General features: G+C 42.1%; 1 protein-coding gene across 2 annotated transcripts in view; it reads left to right on the top strand.

Moving 5' to 3' along the window:
• The window catches only part of NELL1 (neural EGFL like 1), an 853841-nt gene that overhangs the window by 172190 nt on the left and 659321 nt on the right, over positions 1 to 22330 (top strand). For both annotated transcript variants that reach the window (XM_022583758.2, XM_022583757.2), the window contains exons 6-10: positions 437 to 509; positions 1165 to 1247; positions 9588 to 9722; positions 10623 to 10725; positions 19261 to 19334. In XM_022583758.2, the coding sequence (XP_022439466.1) occupies positions 437 to 509; positions 1165 to 1247; positions 9588 to 9722; positions 10623 to 10725; positions 19261 to 19334 (468 nt within the window). The remainder of the gene's footprint in view (positions 1 to 436; positions 510 to 1164; positions 1248 to 9587; positions 9723 to 10622; positions 10726 to 19260; positions 19335 to 22330) is intronic.

Raw genomic sequence — 22330 nt, 5'->3', positions numbered from 1 at the left:
TAATGAATCAGTAGAGCATTTTAGTCTAATATGTTCCTATTGTAGCTTTTTCCCACTTAAAAAAATCCTGTAAATCAGCAGTATTTAATGTTCCAAGATGACTAGGGCATTGAGGAGAATTTTTATTGCATCAATGTCTTTATAGTTGGACAGTTTGAGAACATTGACTGATGGATCCTTAGTTCTGTGATATCATTAGCATAAACCAGTGGTAAGTAATTGTAGCTTTCTCAAGATGAATGGATATTTTGAGATTTCTTAGAAGAGGATGGTTTGGAGTAGGTCAGTGTGCACTAAGGCCAACTCACCTTCTGAACATGGTTATCAGTCTTGCTAAAAAATAGAAAAGAAAACTTCCCTGCAAAGAGCATGTGACAGGGGCCATTTGAACTGGTAACTGTAATACTGATTGCCACCTCTCTCTTCTGTTATCAAGGGGATTATCCAAGATGGGAAAATCATCTTTATGCCGAATGGATACTTAACACAGTGTCCGAACCTGAATCGCAGTAAGTAGCAACTTAAAGCATTTCTGAATTATTAATATTATATAGCTTGTTGATAATATCAGAGAAGCACTCCAGGAAGGATACAAACAAACTGTTTACATTGTTGACTTATGAGGTGGTGGGGTTAGTGAGAGATTTTATGTATACTAAAATACTTCTGTGTCTTAGGATTTTTAAAAAGCTTATGTATTATTTGTAGAATTAACATTTGAAGGTAAGAAGAGATTATATGAGCAGTTTTGGGTCTGTAGGCTAATATAGAAAGTTATGTTTCATATAATTATATAAATATACGTATATAAACTATTTTTTAAACTTCTTGACTTGGATATATATGAGTGCACTTTTGCTGCTTCTGTGATAATTCACAATTCTTTAGTCCCAATAAAAATGAGAGTTTAGTTTAAATTTAAAAATGTTTTCAAGGTAAAAACATACTGTCCTTTTCAGTTAGTCCTTGTTTCTTTCTTTTTGCTTATTAATAAAAGGAAAAGATCTAGATCTGAAATCCTCTGTGAATTCACTCCAATTTTGAAGTCACACTTAACCAGAAAAGCGAAAACACTTTTATATAGCTAAACAACTACTGTTTAAAATATATATATTTTTTCTGTTAGCACAGTAGCAACATTTATTTTATATTTTCTTTATTGAGCTTGTCCAACTTGCAGTGATTTCTTAAGCCTGGTGCAAGGAATAATGGATTTACAAGAGCTTTTGGCCAAGATGACTGCAAAAGTAGGTATCTAAATTTCACTCGTGATGTTTCATTTCTTTGTCCATCCTATCTGGAGTTTAGAGTGATAGGCTATAATGGAAACATTTTTAGTGTTGGCATCTGCGATATGTTACTATAAAATGGTTTATTCTTTCTTGAAATAGGACAACGTATAGTAAACATAACCATTTGCACCTTTGATACTATTAGACTGTATCAAAATACTTAGTTGAAAAATGTTTGGAAGAAAAGCAATATGTATCACTGTGTATTCCCTGGGGGTGGAAAAGGAATTTGCCCATTGGTTATTAAACCAGTACCACTGAGAGATGATATATGGTCAGAGTCACTGCTGCTTATAAGCTAATGCATTTTGGATGCAAGAATCATTGCCAGTAGTGGAAAGGGCAGAATAGCTATTGTTAGGAACAGATTATTGTCACAGGAAGGCATTATATCACATTTCTAATATATGATGCATTTCAAAACTGGTCCTGAGTTAAATAGTGAAGGAGGCAAAGTTTGCCTTTCAACACCTTCAGTTTTATAATTCTGCATCTTTCCCTCCTCCCCATGATTCACTTAACAAGCATCTTTTGAGGATCTGCTATTTGCCAGGCACTGTGTTAGGCACGTAGGAGGCAGTGATGAAGAGGATGTGATTTCTACCCCAGAGACGTTCATATTGAGTGGCAGAGCTGGGAATGTAAACAATTAGGGGCTTTGATAATATATACTCATAACGTTTAGATTGATAATGAAAAGCCCTGAGCCTTGTGAGGAAAGGCGCTGAATAAATAGAAAACGTGGCCGGTGCTGTTGTTATGATACCGATCAGTCGTGGACATGAGTTCCAGCCTAGGGCAGAGAAAGAATTTGGTTGGCCCTAAGAGACATTATGCTCTGCAAAAGGGCGAATTTTAACAACAGTGAAAATGATACCTTAATCCTGTTCTACCTGCGTCTGTGACTGCTCCTGCCATCAGCCATAGCACGTGGAAAAAATCGGTGGGTAGGTCAGTGTTTGGGATGTACGGCTGTATTTTGGACTCAAAGACTCTGCTGCTGAAGCTAATGTTTCTGCTTCAAACTAGGTCTCTGGCCAAGTCCCCTTTTGTCTGCAAAGGAGAGCACTTTTGTAAAGAGAGAAACTAAAACTGAGATTCGAGAGATACTTTTCACCTCAGAGTACAGTGGAAATGTGAAACGTAGGCAATAATTTGCCTTCCCAGCTTGTGGCATAGAGAAGCTTTTATGTCATATCATCTGAAGCAGCTTGATCTCAATACTGTGAATTATATTTTAGATCGCTACCAAATTTTTGGAACAAGAAACATGCCACTCAGCCTCAGGTGACTGTGGTTCTCCATCTCCTGGCGATGAGAGTGCCCTTTTTCATTCTCATTCTTTCCCGTTGCAGGAATGTCATTTTTCTCTTTTTAGCTGTACGTTATTATCTAGCAGCCACATTGAGCTCTGTCCACAAAACGTTATTGTGTAAAATGGCCATTTGTGAGGCGGAAGATATTTAATTGTGAGCAGAAAATGGTTTAATCCACCTTCTAAACACCCCCAGCACTTTGGAAGATTTATAAAAGTCTATTTCTTTCAAACTGTGAATAGAATTATAATTAGAAAACTGAGTACTTCCATCTTCACTGCAAAATTTGGAGTCTGTGATAATCTAGAAGAAGAGTTGGCAAACTTTTCTTGTAAGGGGCCAGCTAGTAAATTTTAGTCTTTATAGATCAAGAAGCAAAATTGAGAACATGATGTATATACTTATTTCACTTCAATATGATCAATCAATATAACATGAAAGGGGGCTTCCCTGGTGCCTCAGTGGTTAAGAATCTGCCTGCCAATGCAGGGGACACAGGTTTGAGCCCTGATCGGGGAAGATCCCACATGCCGCGGAGCAACTAAGCCCGTGCACCACAACTACTGAAGCCTGTGCACCACAACTGCTGAAGCCCATGCACCTAGAGCCCATGCTCCACAACAAGAAAAGCCACCGAATGAGAAACCCGCACACCTCACCTCAGTGAAGACCCAATGCAGCCAAAAAAATAATGATAATTAAATTTATAAATGAAAAAAATATAACATGAAAGGATGCTCAACATTGCTAATCTTCAGGGAAATGCAAATCAGAACCACAATGATACATCACCTCACACCTGTCAGAATGACTATCATCAAAAAGAACACAAGCAACACATGCTGGCAAGGATGTGGAGGAAATGGAACCTTTGTACACTGTTGGTGGGAATGTAAGTTGCTGCAGCCACTGTGGAAAATAATATGGAGGTTTCTCAAAAAAACTAAACTAGGACTACCATATGACCCAGCAATTCCATTCCTGGGTATATATCCAAAGAAAACAAAAATGCTAATTCAAAAAGATACATGCACCCCAGTGTTCATAGCAGCATTATATACAATTGCCAAGCTCTGGGAGCAACCTAAGTGTCCATCAAAAGATGAATGGATAAAGAAGATGTGGTACACACACACACACACACACACACACACACACACACACACACACACACACACAGGAATACTACTCAGCCATAAAAAGAATGAAATTGTGCCATTCACAGCAACATCAATGGACTTGGAGGGCATTATCCTAAGTGAAATAAATCAGGGAAAAAACAAATGCTGTATATCACTTATATGCGGAATCGAAAATAATCTAAAAAATACAACAAACTAGTGAATATTTCAAAAAAGCAGCAGACGCACAGATATAGAGAACAAAATAGTGGTTACTAGTGGGGAGAGGGAAGTGGGGGAGGAGTGATGTAGGAGTGGTAGATTAAGAGGTACAAACTATTATATAATCTACCAAGATATATTGTACAACACAGGGAATCTAGCCAATATTTTATAATAACTATAAATGGAGTATAACCTTTAAAAATTGTGAATCACTATATTGTACACAGGCAACTTATATAATGTATTGTACATCAACTACACTTCGATAAAAAAATAAAATATAACTACTGAAAATTGTAAAAGTTATTCTTAGCTCACAGGCCATACAAAAATAAGTGCTGGGCCAGATTTGGTCCATGGACCTTAGTTTGTCAACCCCTGATCTGGAATAAACTGGAAAGATATTCATATTAGGCAGTATTTATTGAGCATTTACTATGTGTTAGTTACAATGCTTAAACTTTTATATTCACTCTCTCTCTAATCCTTCCAGCAATCCTCTGAGCTAGGTTTATTAGCCCACTGTCCAGATGAGAAGACTGAGTCCCAAGAAAGTTATGTAGCTTTTCCCAAGAAAAGTGGATGGCAAAGCCAAAGCTCAAACTTAGATTCTGTAAGTTGGATCATAACCGAGGAAGTTTATGGTTGGAGGAGAGAAGATTAGCAAGAGAACCAAAAGATATAAAGAAGGAATGACTGATGGAGAGAGGGAGGTGGAAGCTACCAGTAGGAGGATGGCGATACCAGTGAGAAGAAGAATGAGCCCATAAGACGAGAGGAAAAGAGAAGTGTGTGTTCAGATGGTACCTGTTGGGAGTGAAACGTGAGCATAGAGCTTGTGGCAGCTTTTGAAGGAGGAATGTCAGGGCAGGGACAAGCCCTCTTAACTCACCCATCTGGTTACAGCCACTTGTTTTCCTTAGACAGATGTGGGAATTTTCTGAGTCCTGGGTTTACATTATATGTCCTCCTGCCAGGACTGCACAGGGGTCACTGCTATTGCATTATCTCCTTAAGGGTTTTCAGATCATAGGGACTGCTCAGAATCAGACTGCTAACCTGGGATCAGCCAGGTGAATTCTCAGCAAAGAATTCTTTAAGACTTCTGAAGGAAGATATTTCCCTCCAGCCAGTGCCATGGTCTGAGTAGGAAGGTCTTCCTTCTGAGCCTCGTGCAAACCTTGTTTCCTTTTCGTTCACTCTTAAGCTGAGGGTACAGCCCTTTGGGGCTGTATCTTGATGTAGGAGTTTCCTTTAAGACATCCCATCTTGGGCAGACCCTGTTCTCTATTTCCTCTCCCTGGCCCCCTGTGCGAGGCGGGAGCTTGAGGGCTCCATGTTTTGGCTAACGTCATGGAGGTTGCCTTTGGTGCTCACTCGCCTCCCTGGATCCCTGGCTGTCAGTTTGTTTTGGCCACTGTGGCTTTATTCCTTTTCTATCAGCTCCTGTGATGATTTTTAAAAGTTATGATTTGTGTATATTATCCAGCATTGTAGTTGGTTCAATTGGTGAAGTCTTTTAGGGTACCTAGTCTGCCATCTTGGTGGAAGCAGAGTGTAATACATCTCTTGGCAGAGTGAAGGAGATGGAGTCTGGAGTGATAAGACAAACTGGAACTCAAGTAGGGTTCCTGGGTGCAAAGGGAATTCTATGGCACCAAATCAACCTGGATTTGGGCTTTGCCTTTAGTTAAATAAGCCTATCATGGCAAGATTTAGCTGATGGGTTTGGAGGTTTGGTTTGAGTTGCCCAGCAGCTGTGATTAAAATAGGCATTAGTCATGTAGATCATGGTGGAGATAGAAATGGGCTTTGGAGTAAGATTCATCTGATGTTGAATCTCATTTTTATCACTTCTTTGGGTGTTTGCAGCCTGGAATGAGTCACTGGTCTCATTTCTAGCTGCAGTTTCCATGTATGTAAAATGGTGACAATTATTCTTTGTTTTATAAAGATTGCATTGAAAGTTGCTGTCAGAGCCCTGGTCTAGAGCCAGGAGGTTTTGGAAAGCAGCAGAAAGTCCTCGCACTTGGGTCACAGTGGAAGCCATGGAATCCTACCGGAGAGCAAGCCCAGCGCACAAGCTGGACAGGAGTTGGTAGCCAAAGTCACATCAAACCAAACAGACACAGACACCAGATCAGCTCAGGGTTGTGCCTAGGAGGGCTTGCTTTTCCTTTTCTCCTTTCAAAGTATAGGGTGATTGAAAATGACTGTGCCCTTGCTTGATATAGGAAAGATCAGGGAAGCATGTAGCTTCAGGTGACAGAGGTCAGGGTACAGAAGAGCCCTCTTGAAGAATCCCAACATTGTGGCAAAACCATACTTTTTCAAGGGGGAGAAGGTGCAGGGAAGTGGTCCCCTGATACTTCCCCTAAGTGATCCACAAGAGACCACCAATCCCCTGGCTTATTCTGGAAAGTCTCCCAGGTAGTCTCTACACTGTGGGAACCACAAACCTGCTGAGCCAGGTACACAGCGATAGGATCAGGCTGTGTCCTGCTCTTGCATCCCACCTGTGCGGTAATCACATTCTTCCTTCAAGCTCAGGAAGAAGAGATGCTGAAGATGGGGAATTTCTTGATTACTTCTGTTTAAATCTTTGACAAATCTATTTATGTAAATCAAGCAGCACTTGGAGTGGCATTTCAGCTTGTAACATTGGATTTTGAGACTTTATTGTTTCAAGGAGCTCAATAGTGATTTTTCAATTAAGCTTAAAGGTTTTAACACAATAGATTTCTTTTTTCCCTTTCATATAGCAAATGCCAAATAAATAATATTTCAAAGGAGAAAAAGAAATCTACTGCATGACTAATGTACTTAGATTCATTCATTGACCTCTTACTGTGAAAAAGACCTCTGCTGTCTGTCTTTTGAATGTGTAGAGTTAAGAATAAATGATTCGGTCCATGGTTGCTTGGATAAGTGCGCAAAGGTAAAACAGAAAAGAGATGTAGATTTGATACCATATCTATTTTGGATCTGTAGGCATTCTTAGAGAAAATGGCAGGTAGTGTAGAAATAGCTTTTGAAAATGAATTTGTATAAATTCAGCATGCTAATGCCAGTGACAGAAAATGTAATTCAATTTTTAATTCAGAGTTGTTTTTCTCCTTTATTGTTGCTTCAGGATTTAAGCAGGGGAAAAGGAAGGCAAGATTACATATTAAGTGCCTTTGAAAAATTAGCTTTTTGCCTTAATATTCCTTTGTCTTGGTGTCTGTCTGATGCATTCTTATCATCACAGAGATTAGGGTTTTTTACTGTTGTCAGAACAGGCTAAATATATTAAAAATTTACAGACAGTACTCAGAAGGGAAGCAAAATCGGCCTTGAGAATAGCTTCCATTGTATTAAAATCGAGGCTTTTCCTGGGAGTTGAGTTTTGTAGGTGAGCATAGCTCAGCTTTGTTGGGCGGTCCTGGAAATTGACAATATTGCCTTTAGGCAAAGCTCCTGGATTTACAGGAAACTTGGATAGATACAGAATAGCCTTTTGAACTAGTCCTTAATAAGTCCCCTTCTTGGGGTGATACAGACACTAGGGTTCTTCCAGACTTTCAGAGTAAGACAGGCACTTTCCCCTCACAGATTCCTTATCCTGAGCCACTTTTAGGAAAGAGTCCCTCCTAGTTCAACTCTTCCTTGTTCATTCCACGGTCATATGTCTATCACTACCTTATGTGGGAACTACTGAGGCTATAGAAATGAAGTAAAGATAATATGTGATGAGTTATCACTTCCTTTTTCTTATCTCTTACCAATACACGGTTTTGGTACTTGGTGTCACCAAACTCTCGGAAGTATATGTTATCTGCATTTCCTAAAGAATTCCCAGAGAACGTAATTACCGTCGATTCTGGATGCTCTATGATTAAGCTGGAGATTTAAATGTAACTTGCATTTTCGGAAGATCATGTATAGTAGAGAGTCATAGGAAGCTAATTTTCAGGTACGGTCGACTCAGTTTTTTCAGGGTTGATTATAGTGCATGTGGTTTGTTTAGGGTTCTATTTGTTCTTTTCCCTTCCTCTTGGTACTACCCATGGCAGGCAGACGAGGATCAAATTTTCTTGAGAAATTCCAAAAGTTTAGAGTAAGAGATGGAATAAAGGACAAAAACCAAGGTTGAATTGCATGTGGATTCCATTTCCAAAGAGTAGCACTGTTATGAGTAATTGAGAGGAGCATGTATGGACTGGAACCATAGAAAATATAGAAAGATGGTAGAAGTCATCATTAGCTAGGTTTAACCATTATAACTAAAATATTGCCTTGAAATAGTCTTAGTTGGGATCAAAAATTGATTTGATCTCCTGTATGGGGAAAATACTCAAGACGGGGATATATAAGTATGATTGAGAAGGAAAAGAAACTGTATGATGAATTTTTAGAAAGTGGTATTTGTTCTTCTATCATGACCTTCTCTATGTAAGGAGAAAGGAAGAAGGGTGAGATTGCTACCAGGCCGAGTTACTCCTTGGTATGGATGTGATAACAGAGAGATCATACCACATTTCAAGGTTTTTTGTACCATAGTTTTGAAGGCAACCTGGAGTCGCCTACATGGACAATGGTCAAGAGGGAGGGTTGGAACCATATCACGAGGAGCTATTAGGGGAACCTGGTGGGGCTGACTGTGGTCAGGGGCAGGCATGAGGACAGGATAACCTCAAATGTTTGTAGAGCGGTTAGATTTGCTCAGGATGGGCCACAAGGCAAAACTAGGTCTAATAGGAAGAAGGGAGAGAAATTTCACAGCTCAAGCTAAGAAAGACGTTTCAAATATCCAGAGCTAACCAAGAAAAGTAGCTTTCCTTGGAAGGTAATGAGTGTCCCATCACAGTTACATGTGCAAACAGGGGCTGGATGACCACTTGAAGGGGTTACTTGTCACGTCATTTAAACTTTATAAACTCTTTCAAATCGGAGATTCTAAGATTGCATGTTTAATGGTAGCAGTTGGGTGACCTAAAAAAAGGAAAAAGGTTTTCTTTTCTTTTTTTTTTTTTTATTACAAAGTCCTCATCTCACCTGGGGGTTTGGTTGCCTCTCTTGAACTTGTCTGAACACCAAAGTGGATTCTGGGGCATTCTATTTGGAGGATCCTGAGCTGGGGAGAAATAAGATCTGCCTATGACTTCCCAGAGTTTTTCATAAAAGAGGAAGCAGTGACTTCCCAGCTTGTAAACCATGACACTCTGGTTAGTGTGTGAAGAAGAGGGATAGGATTGCGGGAGATAAATGTAAGGGCTTCAGAGCTGCTGATTAGATCTCCTGTAAACATTGTAACAGTCCTTGAGAACACATTCATTACAAGTGTTTCTATGTGAGTTTGAGCTGAAAGCACACGTGTTGACGAACACCCATGAGGTCCCTGAGATACAGTTTAATGTCTCATTTGGTGCTCATTAGACCACGGGAGCCAATATGTCTTCAATTTAGAATGCTTCTACCTTGTGTGAAATTAAAAAAAAATCTTCGAAAAACAGATCTGGCTAAGAATCATTGAACTGCTTTGAGCATTTTTTTCTCCTCCCGCTTGGATTTATTTTTTCTGGTTGCAATTAGCTTTGTTAGGACAATGCTGTTGAATTACAGAAATTACACGTAGTAACTCTTGTTTGCAGCTGAACTATGCAGAGACAAGACTTAGTCAATTGGAAAACTGTCATTGTGAGAAGACCTGTCAAGTGAGTGGACTGCTCTATAGAGACCAAGACTCCTGGGTTGATGGTGATCACTGCAGGAACTGCACATGCAAAGTAAGCCTCTTTGTACCTAAATGGACAGTTTTAAGAGGACAGTTGTACAAATTATTGTGTAACCTGTTTCTTTATAATGCTGACTCTAAGAAGTACTGCCTTTTTACTAAGTGCCTGTTTAGTAATTGGCGCAATTGTGAAGGGAAGCTGGAAAAGTGTCATTACAAATGCAAATTCTTATCAAGAGAAAGCAGATTTTAATTTCCAACACCCTCTAATATGATCTAACATGATTAAGAAGCTTACTGTTTAGAGATTAGAGTAGCAGAGGGGGGAAGGGACTCCTTTGGTTTTCAAACCACCTAATGGCTCATTCACAACTTTTCTCTGCTATAATACCTTTTAAAAAGGTGGTTTAATTAGTTTCTAGGTGTTTTCATCGTATTTGACGAGGTATCCATTTTCTGTTTTAGAGAGTTGCAGGATCCCCTGACTTTCTTTCAGGTTATCCATTATTTGTGTGTACTATTTGATCTGTTTCAGAGAATTATAAGAGGCTCCCCCAAATTAATATGGAAACCCTGTTCAGTTGAAATTATTTGATAACTATCTGAAGAATGCCATTGTTTGTCTGCAAAAATACAAAATGACTGTTAGCGCTTCAACAATGGTTGACGGGGTCTGCAAAAGGTGTTATTTATGTTCTTGTAAAAAATAGGCTTTTCTGTTTTCTGCCTAATCTACTTAGTCCACATGGGCAGGGGGAATAAAGCCAGTGATGTATATTAGAAAAGTAACTGAGGTGGCATGGGTTCATTTGGGCTGGAGAAAGTTCTTCATTTGGGGTCCTGGAGTGGACTGGGGGTTTCTCACACTGCTTCTGTTTCCCTGGTGAGGCTTCTGGGATGAGATGTGAGCTTTTTGCTGCTGAGATTCCTTTCCCTGTTGTTCCTTCCTCAGAGTGGCGCTGTGGAATGTCGAAGGATGTCCTGTCCCCCCCTCAACTGCTCTCCAGACTCCCTCCCTGTGCACATTGCAGGCCAGTGCTGTAAGGTCTGCCGACGTGAGTACTAACTGAGGGTCAGGGTGGCCCTCTGTGCTTCGAGATTGATTTATTCCCCTATTTTTCTGGCCCCAATTGATTAACATTGATGAAAGGAAGTCCTAGCAGTTGATATAATAATAAATGTATGATAAGAGTGGCTATATTTTAATCACTTGTGACGTGCAGACACTTTACATAGGCTGTTTTTTGTTTTAAATCCTCACATCAACCTTAATTATTATTCTTTACATTCTTATGTAGAGGGAACTGGTTCACAAGTATTAAGTCACTTGTCCGCGGTCAAACAACTGGTAGTGTTTGGAGTTGCTCCATAGTCAGGACTCCAAGGCTCCATGTGCTTTGGTCCCCTCATTTTGATTGATCAAGGGCCACACTCTGTGTTTCGGCTCTCTGAGGTCTTGGCCAGGTTTCCTGTTATTAAAGGGCCTTTGTTAGGAATTTCTGGATTGAACTTCAGTTAAAATATTGGAACAATTTCCTTCAGAGTTGGCTGGTCCAAATTATATAATGATTTAAAAATCCTTTTCCCTCTGAATTACAAAGGACACTCTTTCAAATGAAATGGTGAAATGAACACTGAGACAACCAGGAAGAGTAAAAGCTGTAATTTAGAATGATTGTATGTGCCAGTTACTATTTTAGGTCATTTCATTCTATTAGCTTATTGAAACCTCACTGCAATCTTTTAGGTGGGGATTATTTTTATCCCTGTTTTATAGGAAGCTTGGGGAAGATAATTTACCAAGTTTGCAAGGCTGGTGAGTGACAGAGGTGAGATATAAAATGAATTCTGTCTGACTACAAAGCCCAAAGTCTTTTTATCAAACCATATGCTCTTCTTTGAAAAAGGAGCGTTTAGGTTAAAAATGTGCCATCCGATGGATAATTTTCAAGACCATTTCTCTACCAAAAAAACCACCATCGTCACTAGGTCTTCAAAACACAGTGGTCTAGTTTTTTGTCAAGAATAGCATGTCACCTAATATGACAGTGGAAGTGGGGATAGCTGGTCTGTTTGTACCAGCCCAATCTTTTTTTATACTCTTTCAAAAGGAACTTTGGAAAATGTCTTCTATTTATGGTTGGCACGGTACACCCATTACTCTGGAGGGCTTACGCAGAGTTGATCTAAAAGAAACTTTCTTATTTCTATTCTAAGTGCTTTTGGAAGTCATGTCTGGCAATACAGATAGATCAGGGGCCCAGATGTTGAGATTATAGTTTGATTCCATGATGGAAAGATAGTTTTTAGTAGCCATAGATTATTTTTTTCTATCTTGATATATTCAATATAATAGAGGAAGAAGTTGAGAAACTTAGGAATTTGTTTAAACAATATGAGGTACTTTTAATCTATTACTTTGAGCTCTGTGGATAGATCTGTGAATGCTGTCTCTTGGCAGTTGTTGTTTGGACATGGGAGTAGGTGAGTTCTTCAGCTGTTTTTTGTGTTAAGCTTTTGATAGTCTACTTGTAAAAGCGATGGAACATTTGAAAACACATAAGGGTAAAGGTAAAGATGGAAAAATCACCCATAATGCCACCACTTGGAAACAAACACTCTTGAAGTTGTAGTGGATTTGGTTTTTTAAAACTTACATTTTGTGGACAATTGAGGTCTTATGCAGATAATTTTAACCTACTTTGTTGACTTACCATTATCACTTAAGTGTATTACTATCCTTTAAAAAACTGTATAAACCTCATTTTAATGAGCTTCATAGTGTTCCACCCTTTCGCTGTTGCGTAACTTATTTAATTGTTCCCCAATTGTTGGAGAACTAGGTTGTTTTCCCACTTTTCACTATTGTAAATTACTCTTCAATAATATGTTTTGTGAGGACACATTTTTGTATTTTATGTTTTCTTAAGATAGAATTCTCCAAAGTAGAATTATTGGGCCAAGAGACTGACATTTTCAAGGTCCTTGATATATATCATCCAGTTATCCTCTCACTAGAAATGTGTGGGATAGTCATTTTTCTTTATTCTAATTTACTGGAGAATATTAAGTTTTAAAAAACATTTCAGCAAGTTACCCGATTTTACCAAGATGCTGATACATGAGCTAGCTAAACCATCAGTGTGCTTTTTGCCTTTGTTTGGAATTGATAGCAATTTAGCGAGGTAGAATGAATTTTATCAGCAGCTCAGATCGGTAGTTTGAGATGTTTATAGTTTAATAAAATGGTAATACAAATAAATGCTTAAGAACACTACTCAATTATCATATGACCCAGCAATTCCACTCCGGGTCATATATATGGAAAAGACTAGAAGGGTGAGATAGGGAGGGTGGGAGGGAGATGCAAGAGGGAAGGGGATATGGGGATATATGTATACGTAAAGCTGATTCACTTTGTTATACAGCAGCAACTAACAGAACAATGTAAAGCAATTATACTCCAATAAAGATGTTTTTAAAAATAAAAGTAAGCAGAAAAAAAACCCTCTAATTTGAAAAGATATAGAAGTTTTCAGATATTTTCACATCAGGTAAAGGATGGAAAATATTTCCTTTGGTTGTCCCTTTCAGATAAGATTTCCCAAGCTACTCTCTGGGTTTGGGTGGGGCAGCGTCCTAGGGTTTCTGAGAAAAAGTATTGATTTGATTCAAGAGCCGATACATGAAAGCCGATTGTTTTGTGTGCTCGTTTACTAAGTGTTCATCCACTCGTCATGGCTTCAAGGAGCTGTAGCACTTACAGATGAGGACATCCATGTGGCAATAGGAAATAACCTGGTCTAAGTGTTTAAGTCTCAATTCATTATCTGAGAAAAGTACTTTATTTTGATCAAAAAAACCAATAAATCAGGCCATCTCCAAGAGCAAGGCAGTTTTCATAATTCCTGATACTAGGCTCTTCCTCCATCTTTTTGGGAGGCATCAGGGAAAACTCAGGAGAGCCTTCTAGATTCCTTAGCTATGGGCATGGAAGTCCAGAAAGTAGTGCAGGAGTCTCATTCCTCCAACATTTCTTGGGTGTCTGCTCTGTTTAAGGAATTGAACATACCTAGCTACACATTAGAATCCCCTGGTGAACTTCTTAAAATAGAGTGTCCCAGGGCCCCTCTCTGACCTGCTAAATCGGAATCTCTGGACAGTGGTGTCCTAGAATTAGTATTCTTTTGGTAGATAGATTTGGGGACCATCAGAGATGGGAGAGAAGGAAAAGGACGGAGAGGGAATCTTGAGCTATGCAAAACAGCATTTGCAAAGGAAGACAAGTTGCAGAAGGACAGGGAGATAGTCTGTTAGGTGATAACAGGGTTTCTGTAGGTGAGAAGTAGAACTGCGCTGCAAAGGCGGGTTGGGGATGGATGTTGATGACTGTATTCCACTGAACTCGTTCAGCCATCCCTACTGAAATTCCCTCCCAGCTCTGTTCTGTCCTCTGGTTACAGCAACGGGCACATGCGGATCATTCATTCTGTGTCAGACACCGTTAAGCTTTTTTATGTGTATTAATTCATTTAATTCTTCCAAAAACCTAGAGTCATAGGCTCCACTATGATCCCCATTTTATAGATGAGGAGGTAAAGCACAGAGAGGAGAACTAACTTGTCCAAGGGCTCTCAGCCTTGGTGGAGCCAAAATAAAACCCAGGTAGTCTGGCTCCACAATTAATGCTTTTAACCTGTCTCCTCTCCCCCACCCCCGCTGTCCAGGGAGATGTATGCCCCATCTCATTACAAGAGTATTGTGCAGTGTGTATGCTATGTAAGATGCAAGGGTAGCACAGAGAAGGGAGTGATTAATTCCATCAGAAACTTGGGGGTGTGTGTGTTAGGAAGACTTCATAGGGGAAGGAATAGCTGAGTAGGGTGCTGACAGATGAATAGGAGTTTGCCATGTGGACAAGGAAGGTAAGAACACACCTGCCAAAGGGAATTGCACATGCAGAATCATGGAAGTAAACACAGCGTTTGTTTGGGGGGCTCAGAAGCAAGCTTTTGAAGCAGGGTTGTGGCATAATCAGAGAAATGCTTTGATAAAAGCCCCTGTGTGGGGAGAGCTGGAGGCAGGGAGCTGGGTGTGGGATTCAGGCCCATTTGCAGGTGGAGGTGATGAGGCCGGCAGGCAGGTAGGCACAGCCGGGGGACATGGAAAGGAAGGGATGAAGCTGAGTGATGGCCAAAAGACCTGGGGCAGGGTAGGTACTCCGTAAGCATTTTTTTTTTTTTTTTTTTTAACGTGAGACAGATGAATCAGGGACAGAGCATCTGTAAGGGAGAAGTTGCCAGGTTTCGAACAAGAGCCTGTGGGAGACTCATAGTGTGATTAACAGAAATAAGGCAGGTGGAAGAAATGGCTTCAGGAGCAATACATTCTGTTCGGTATAGGAGAGTTGGAGATACCTGAGGGACAACCAGTTTGACGTGGGCGTCATGCTCAGAGAGGTGGTATCTGAAGCTAGGTCTGTGAACGAGCTCACCGAGGGAGGGTAGCTCCTTGGGTGTTGAGCTTCTCTGCTCTGCCACTCTCCTTTAAAGTGTAACACAGGGTGTTGATTTTGATGTTCTCAGCTGCTGAGTGCCAAGGGATGGCTGGAGTGTGTGCAAATCCCTAAATAAAGGCAGAGCAACCTCACATCCACATCTGACAGGGGTGCCAAGTGGGGCCTAAAGGTTGTGTATTTAGTGTGCACCCAAATGGCAAAAGTGTCCATCCATCGCACTAGAGAAATCAGGCTCGGATTTGAAGGGCCAGGTGTCTGTGGGCGCAAAAAGATACAACTGCATAACTGTTTCTGTAAATCCCCGGTACCTTTGTTTCTGACATGGTGGAGAAGTGTGTGTTGGTGCCGAGTTTCAATTTCATCGTCGGACACTGTGAAATGGTCTCGTTTGCATGTCCCCAGTGTGATGTGAAGGGCTTCAGGTATCCATTTACATTTCTACTCATACTAAAAGCTGTTGGAATGGCATCCCAAATGCCCCAGCCACAGGTATCGGAGCCTGACTTACCGTCTGCTTGAATTTCCCAGATATCAAAAATAAGCCTTTTGGCTGTAGATCAAGAGGTTAGATAATGAGGACTGGTGTTAGGCATACGGTGGGGCTGGGAAGGAAGGGCGTCGTCAGAGAAGTGGGGTGAGGATGAGGAAGCAGGGGAAATTCTTGTGACCTTCAGTGGTGATGCTGAAAGCTGTCCGGAGATACTGATACTGTAATCGCCCATGCATCCTGCATCAGTGCCGAGGCTGTGAATGGCTGAGGTACACAGCATCACGTTGATGTCACTTGCAGCCCCTAAGGCACCCTGCCATGTGAAGACATGAAGTTCAGTGGACATTTAATTTTTATACCAGATTGGTAGATTTGAGGGATGGATGTGTCCCCGTGTGTGGTGTGAATGTAAACAGTAAGACACTCCTGTCTCCAGATCGAAGTTCTGGGATGAGTGTCTATCAGAGGATGAGAGGAATCGGGCGAATGTCTTCAGACAGGGTAGCAAGTGTGATCCTAACATCCTGGGGGTGGCAAGGTGCAAAAATAAGGAAGGAAAGTCTATTTCTTTGCTTCCCACCCTGGGCCAAGGAGCAGATGGCAGATTTGACAGCCGTGTATTTAGCAGAACTGTCACTCTGGAGCAAGCCACCTTGCCAAGTTAGCAGCAGCTGTGTTTGGGAGTGTGGGAGTTTATTAGGCAGGAATTTCAGGCTCTTGGAGGTATGGTCTCCCCATGCAAGCAAATAGGGGAATCCACGTGATCATTAGGACCCATGAGTCAGAGTCAACTGATTTATCTGGAAAACTGAGGCATAAAAGATGATCGGGGATAATTTTTTAAAATGAAGTGAGGAAGGGGGTTATCTAGAAAATTTTATTGGTTCTCTACCTTGTTGTTGATGGTTTTGCTCTGAAAACCTTGGTGTCTGCTTTTAAAGTTTGGAATAGCATTGAATAGAAGAAAGAACTCTCATCTGGGAATCAGCACGTTTCTCTGGGTTTTGCTACCAAGGAGGCTCATTAATTCTAAAATTGTTACTAACAATAAGCCCAGGGAGGCACTGAGCCTGGGGCTAGAGATAAAGTTATGAATAGACATAGTTCCTACCCTCACTGGGGCAACAGAGGTAAAATGTGATATTTTCTCTGTTAGGGCGAGGTCCAGAGTACCACACAAACACAGAGTGAGGGCGATTCTCCAGTGTTAGAGGTCAGGAACAACTTCTTGGGGGGAAGTCGGGCCTAAGTTGAAACTGATGGGTATATAGGATGGAAGGTTACCAGGAGCAGGTAGATGAGGCTGAGTGTTCTGGAGAAGCAGAACAGTATATGCAAATCCCAGAAGCAGAGCGTGGCTGGAGTCTTAAGTGGGGGTGTGAATGTTTGGGAGTTTGGGAGGGAGAGTGAACGCACAGGGATGGCCTTGTGTGCTGACTTCAGGAATTTGAACTATATTCTGAGGGCATGAGTGACTCATAATGATTTTAAAGCACAGCGTCCTATTTGCGCTTAAAATATATATTCGACTGTTGTATGGGGAAGGACTGGGGAAGATCAGACCAGAACATGGGAGGCAAGTTAGGAAGTTTCCTGGTAGACTAAAGAGGAGGGATAGCCTGAGTGAAGGTAGCACCTGGAGGCAGGTGGTGGGAATGGAGAAAAGTGGGTTGACTTGAGAAACAAGGAGGGAGCTTTGCAGGGATTTGGGTACTGATTGGACACGGTGCTGAGTAAGAGGAAGGGGATAGAAGGGCCCTAGGCAGTGGGGTATGGGTGGTGGGTATGGAGGCTAGGGGTGGATACTGGTGCCATTCACTGAATGCAGATACTAGAGAGGCACAGATTTGAGTTAGGTATGTGTTGTTTGTTGCAGGGCAGGTTCTGAGAAGAAAGAGACTGTGAAATGGAGATTTGTTTGTACTTTATTAGGAAGTTCAGGATCAGTTCTGGGGTGGGAATGAGATAGTGAAGGAAGCTGGGTTGGGCAGAAGGAGAGGTTGAACTGCAGTGCAGTTACAACAGATACCTCAGCCATTTCTCCAAGGAGTTGTGGAGCTGGAATGACCATTGGAGTTATCCTGAGTTGGGGCAAGGGGCCAGGACTTTGCAACAGCTTCATCAACCACTCATTGGATGTGGGCTGTGCTGGGAAGGGGCCTTGACTTTGGACAAGGGCAAGTCCCGGATCACTATTCAGCTGAGAGCTGTTGCTCATCACCTGTCTGGCAGGTTCAGGAATGTGACCTTTGGCCGTGGAGGAGGATCTGGGTTGCACACCATAGTAGCCACTGTGGGATCGTGATGTTAAGTAAACCAGTGTCTCTGGGCTTTCCTCTTCCTGTGGTCAACAAGAGGGAGTTGGATGAGTTGTTTGCTGAGGTCCCTACATACCTGAACATTCCATGAGTCTGAAGATTGTAGAACTAAGAAACAACCAGATTGAATTCACCTGTTTCTAACAGATGGAGAAATGGAGGTTCTGAGAGATGAGGTGCTTTCTGTAAGGCAGTAAGTTAGTGGTGGAGATCTCTTAGAGTGCGTGTCTTCACTTCTGCTTCTCCTGAGGACTAGGGCTGAAAGCATCCTCATTTGTGCGGAGAGGGAGTGATCAGGCCTTTGCTTTCCTGTTCCTGTGGATGTGGCTGGAGAATTTGGCAGAGATACATTAGGGTCATATCAAATTAACATATTCTGCGCTTGCTTAAAAGTGGGTCAGCATTTATGCTTCTCTGTTAACCTTTTTCCAAGGCCTGTCTCTCCTCCCTGCCCTCCCTGTTAGCCTGTTCAGCTTACCTTTCCAAAGGCAGTCTGTCTAGTACTTTTTTTTTTTTTTTTTTTGTGGTACATGGGCCTCTCACTGTTATGGCCTCTCCCATTGCGGAGCGCAGGCTCAGTGGCCACGGCTCACGGGCCCAGCTGCTCCGCGGCATGTGGGATCTTTCCGGACCGGGGCACGAGCCCGCGTCCCCTGCATCGGCAGGTGGACTCTCAACCACTGCGCCACCAGGGAAGCCCTGTCTAGTGCATTTTGATTCAGCATTTTACTCACTTGTATTTCTTAGTTGTCTCTGAGCTTCTTGGGAACAGTTAAGTTAAAGACATGCACTTCCTATGATCACAAGGGGGAAAAATGGTGTCTTTCTGCATGTGACTGAGGTCCTGATGAGTGGAGTATGTATGCAAGTCCGCTCTCACCCAGTCATTTGTTTTATGGCTGGAGTAGCTGAATCAAAGCTATGCTATTATACTCCACGGTGGTGACAACCACCTCTTCCTTGTTTTAACATTGACCACATCAATTCATTCTCTAGTTCCTTCAGCAACCGCAGCATTGAAATAGTTGTATGTGCTTGGTGTGAAGGACTCTTGGCAAACATAGTAGAGATGGCAGTCTGAGAGGGGACTCAGCAGTTGTCCCCATCCTATTTCCATGTCTGACTTCCAGACATGCAAAGAGCTTTGCACTGCTTAGAATGGGAGCATTCATATTCTGTGGAATCTGCTGGGGTTGGATGGTGCCCCTGAGGTCATTTTGTTGCATAGCATGACTGTCTGAACTGTTTTCCTGTTTTATTACAGCAAAATGTATCTATGGAGGAAAAGTCCTTGCAGAAGGCCAGCGGATTTTAACCAAGAGCTGTCGGGAATGCAGAGTAAGTTTCAATCTTATGATCCCCATTACTTGTAGAGAAGGAGATGCGGGCTTTAGGTAGGAGTCTGGAATGGAGCATATTTTCCTGAGTGGACCACTGAGGGGAAGGACTCTCTGGTGGGCTTGAGTCCTGGCTGTGGAGTTGCCAGCCACTGTCATTGTGTGGTTAGCCTGTGGTCAGCCGTGGATCAGGTAGCCTTGGGAAAGACTGTGAGGGAAGGAAGTGAGAAGAGGGAAGGGAGCTAGCAGCTACCATGAGTCAGGGAGGTTGTCAGGTGGCCCTGGGAAAAGGTTTTGATTTGGTGTTGGGGCAATTAGTCTGTGATGTTAGTTGTGGGTAGTGCCACTTCTACTCCTAAGAGTCTGATACAATGTTAGACAATGCCCCTGTCTCCTGCCTGCCCCATCCCGTGTATTTCTCAAAATAAGATGTGTAGAACCATAGATCTCATTTAAGACTGTACTTCAATTTAAAAAAAAAATCATTCAACAAACATGCATTGAGCAATTGCTACCTACCAGCATGGTACTAGTATCTGGTTGTACAACAGTGAACAAAACAAAGTCCTTGTCTTTATAGAATTTGCAGTCTGGTGGGGAGACAGGCAGTAAGATATAAACAAATAAATATACAAGATGCAGCTGAGCCTTGAACAACACATGTTAGAACTGTGTGGGTCCACTTATGCACGGATTTTTTCCAGTAGTTAATACTGCAGTGCTACACTATCCACACTTGGTTGAATCCCTGGATGTAGAACCGTGGATACGGAGGAACCACAGGTACAGAGGGTTGACTATAAATTATGTGCCGATTTTAGACTGTGTGGAGGGTCGGCGCCCCTGACCCTCGCATTGTTCAAGGGTCAACTATGATGCCAAATTCTATGAAAAATACAGAGCAGGTTGAAGGGCTAGAGAGCTTTGAGGTGGGGATGGATGGTCTGGGAAAACGTCTCGGAGGAGGTCATATTTGAACAAAGTGCTGGATGAAGTGTGGGAGCTAGCCAAGCACTTACTTGGTTGAGGTGCTGTCCTAGAACGCAAGAGTGAGAGACAGAGGGAAAGAAGGAAGAGAGGGAGAGCAAATTCAAGGAGGCGCCTTCCAGAGCTGCCACTGCCCCACAGCGAAGCAGGCCTGGTTTTGAGGGGCATCTCCAGGGAGGCTGGCTGGAACTACGGTGTCACAGAATAGACCATCTCTCCAAGTGCTGTTTCCTATGGCATTTCATTTGCTTTTCGTCACATCCCTGGAGAAAAGAAAGGAGTGTATTTGAAAGGTTGAGGAGAATGAGGCATTTAGAGACACGCTGAAGCTCTCAGGGAACTCGAATCTGGTTCTTTTTGGGGAGCTTTGGGGGAGGGAAGGCTGTTTCCTGTCTCCTGTCTCTCATTGGCCAGAATCTACCGCAGGAGTTAACTCCTTTGAGCCTCCCCACTGTGTTTCCCATTCGCTCTTTCTTGGCTGCCCCTGGGAATGGCAGAGATTCCATGGGTCTGGACAGCCTGGCGGGTATGCAGGTGTGGCGGTCCTTCTGTGTCAGTGAGGACTGTGGGGTGGACTCCTTAGTCTGTGGCAGAGGTAGAGATGGTGTGACAGTGAGGGCTCCGTGATCTCTCAGTCAACCGTGGGAGCTTCCAAACCTGGGAGTGGGGAAGCGGGTGGGTGGCCCCCAGCGTGCGGCTGGGACATGACCACATAGGGATGGTGGGTGGATTAAATGAGGTAAAACATGTGAAGAACTTCGTTGGTACAAAGTAAGCCCTCAACACGTGTGAGCTATTTTTCTTATTCCACATGACCACACATGTCCTCCCTGAATATAAGGCAGATGTCATGTTCTCTGTGGATTGTTTCACTTCTGGGGGAGGGAAGGTGATTTGGACTCTAAAACCCTTACTTTTTTCTTCCACCTCAAGGGAAGTTGGGATGACTAAAGGCAGTCTTACCCACTCTGCTGATGATCCCAGGATCCACCCTGCGTCTGTCACTCACGACTAGCAACCCCCTTTACATATTGGGCAGAAGTAGTGGGTAACCCTGGCAAGGGTCACGATTGTGACTCCATCCCTGTTACCTGCAGAGAGGATCAGGGCAGACACCATCTGAGACCTCTAGAAGATATGGGTGTGGACTTAAATGCCAGCATATTGGAAATGTACTTAACATGATTATTAGCACATTGTGGGTACTCTCCTTGCTCTGGTTCATCTTTTACTGTTTTTGTTTTGTTATGGTTTTATAACTTAGGAAGAAGTTGGGGCAGACAGGTTATTCTCTTTGCCTATGTGGTTTGTGTGCATGTGAATAATTTCAGCATCTTTTAAAAAGTCATTAATTTCTTTATTGTCTTTCTACAGTTATTTACTAAATACTTTATGCACAGAGGGAAGGCTCACTGACAATAATATTTAACATTTCTTGAATATTTAGTATTTTCTAGACACTATTTAAAACATTTGAAACTTTATCTAATGTAAACCTCATAATAACCCTGTTATTCGGTAGGGGTAGGTAGCATTATTATCATCCCCATCTTACAGATGAGGAAACTGAGGCACACATGATCAGAGTCACATAGCTAGTCAAGGAACCAGTTGGGATCTGAACCTGTGTGGTCTGAATCTACAGGCTCCTCTCTTAGCCTCTCTACTGCCAATCCTGATGGTGTTAGACTTGCTTGGAAATAGTTCGCATTATTGAATTGTAGAAGGGTGGATTCAGAAGGATTGAATGATCACTTTTCAGTCTATCTGAGAATACCAGATTGGTCAGACTATGGCTCATTGATTCCCTTGATAAAGGGTAGCATTTATAAAAGGCCAGAGAAGAGCTTCGGGACACATTTAATGGATGTGGTCAGCCGGGAGAGAGGGTGACGGGTGTAGGATGAGAAGGCCTCGGGTCTCTCTCGGGCAGCCTTTTGCAAGATTTAAGCCTTAATGCCCTAAGGTACCTGTTGTATATGATGAATTAACTTCTCTCCTAGACATCTA

The sequence above is a fragment of the Delphinapterus leucas genome, chromosome 7 (assembly GCF_059928025.1).
Source record: "Delphinapterus leucas isolate spDelLeu-1000000601 "Yukka" chromosome 7, BTC_Dleu_Yukka2, whole genome shotgun sequence".
Taxonomy (NCBI): Eukaryota; Metazoa; Chordata; class Mammalia; order Artiodactyla; family Monodontidae; genus Delphinapterus; species Delphinapterus leucas.
Note: the sequence above shows the minus strand (reverse complement) of the source record. Positions and strands in the feature narration are given on the sequence as shown.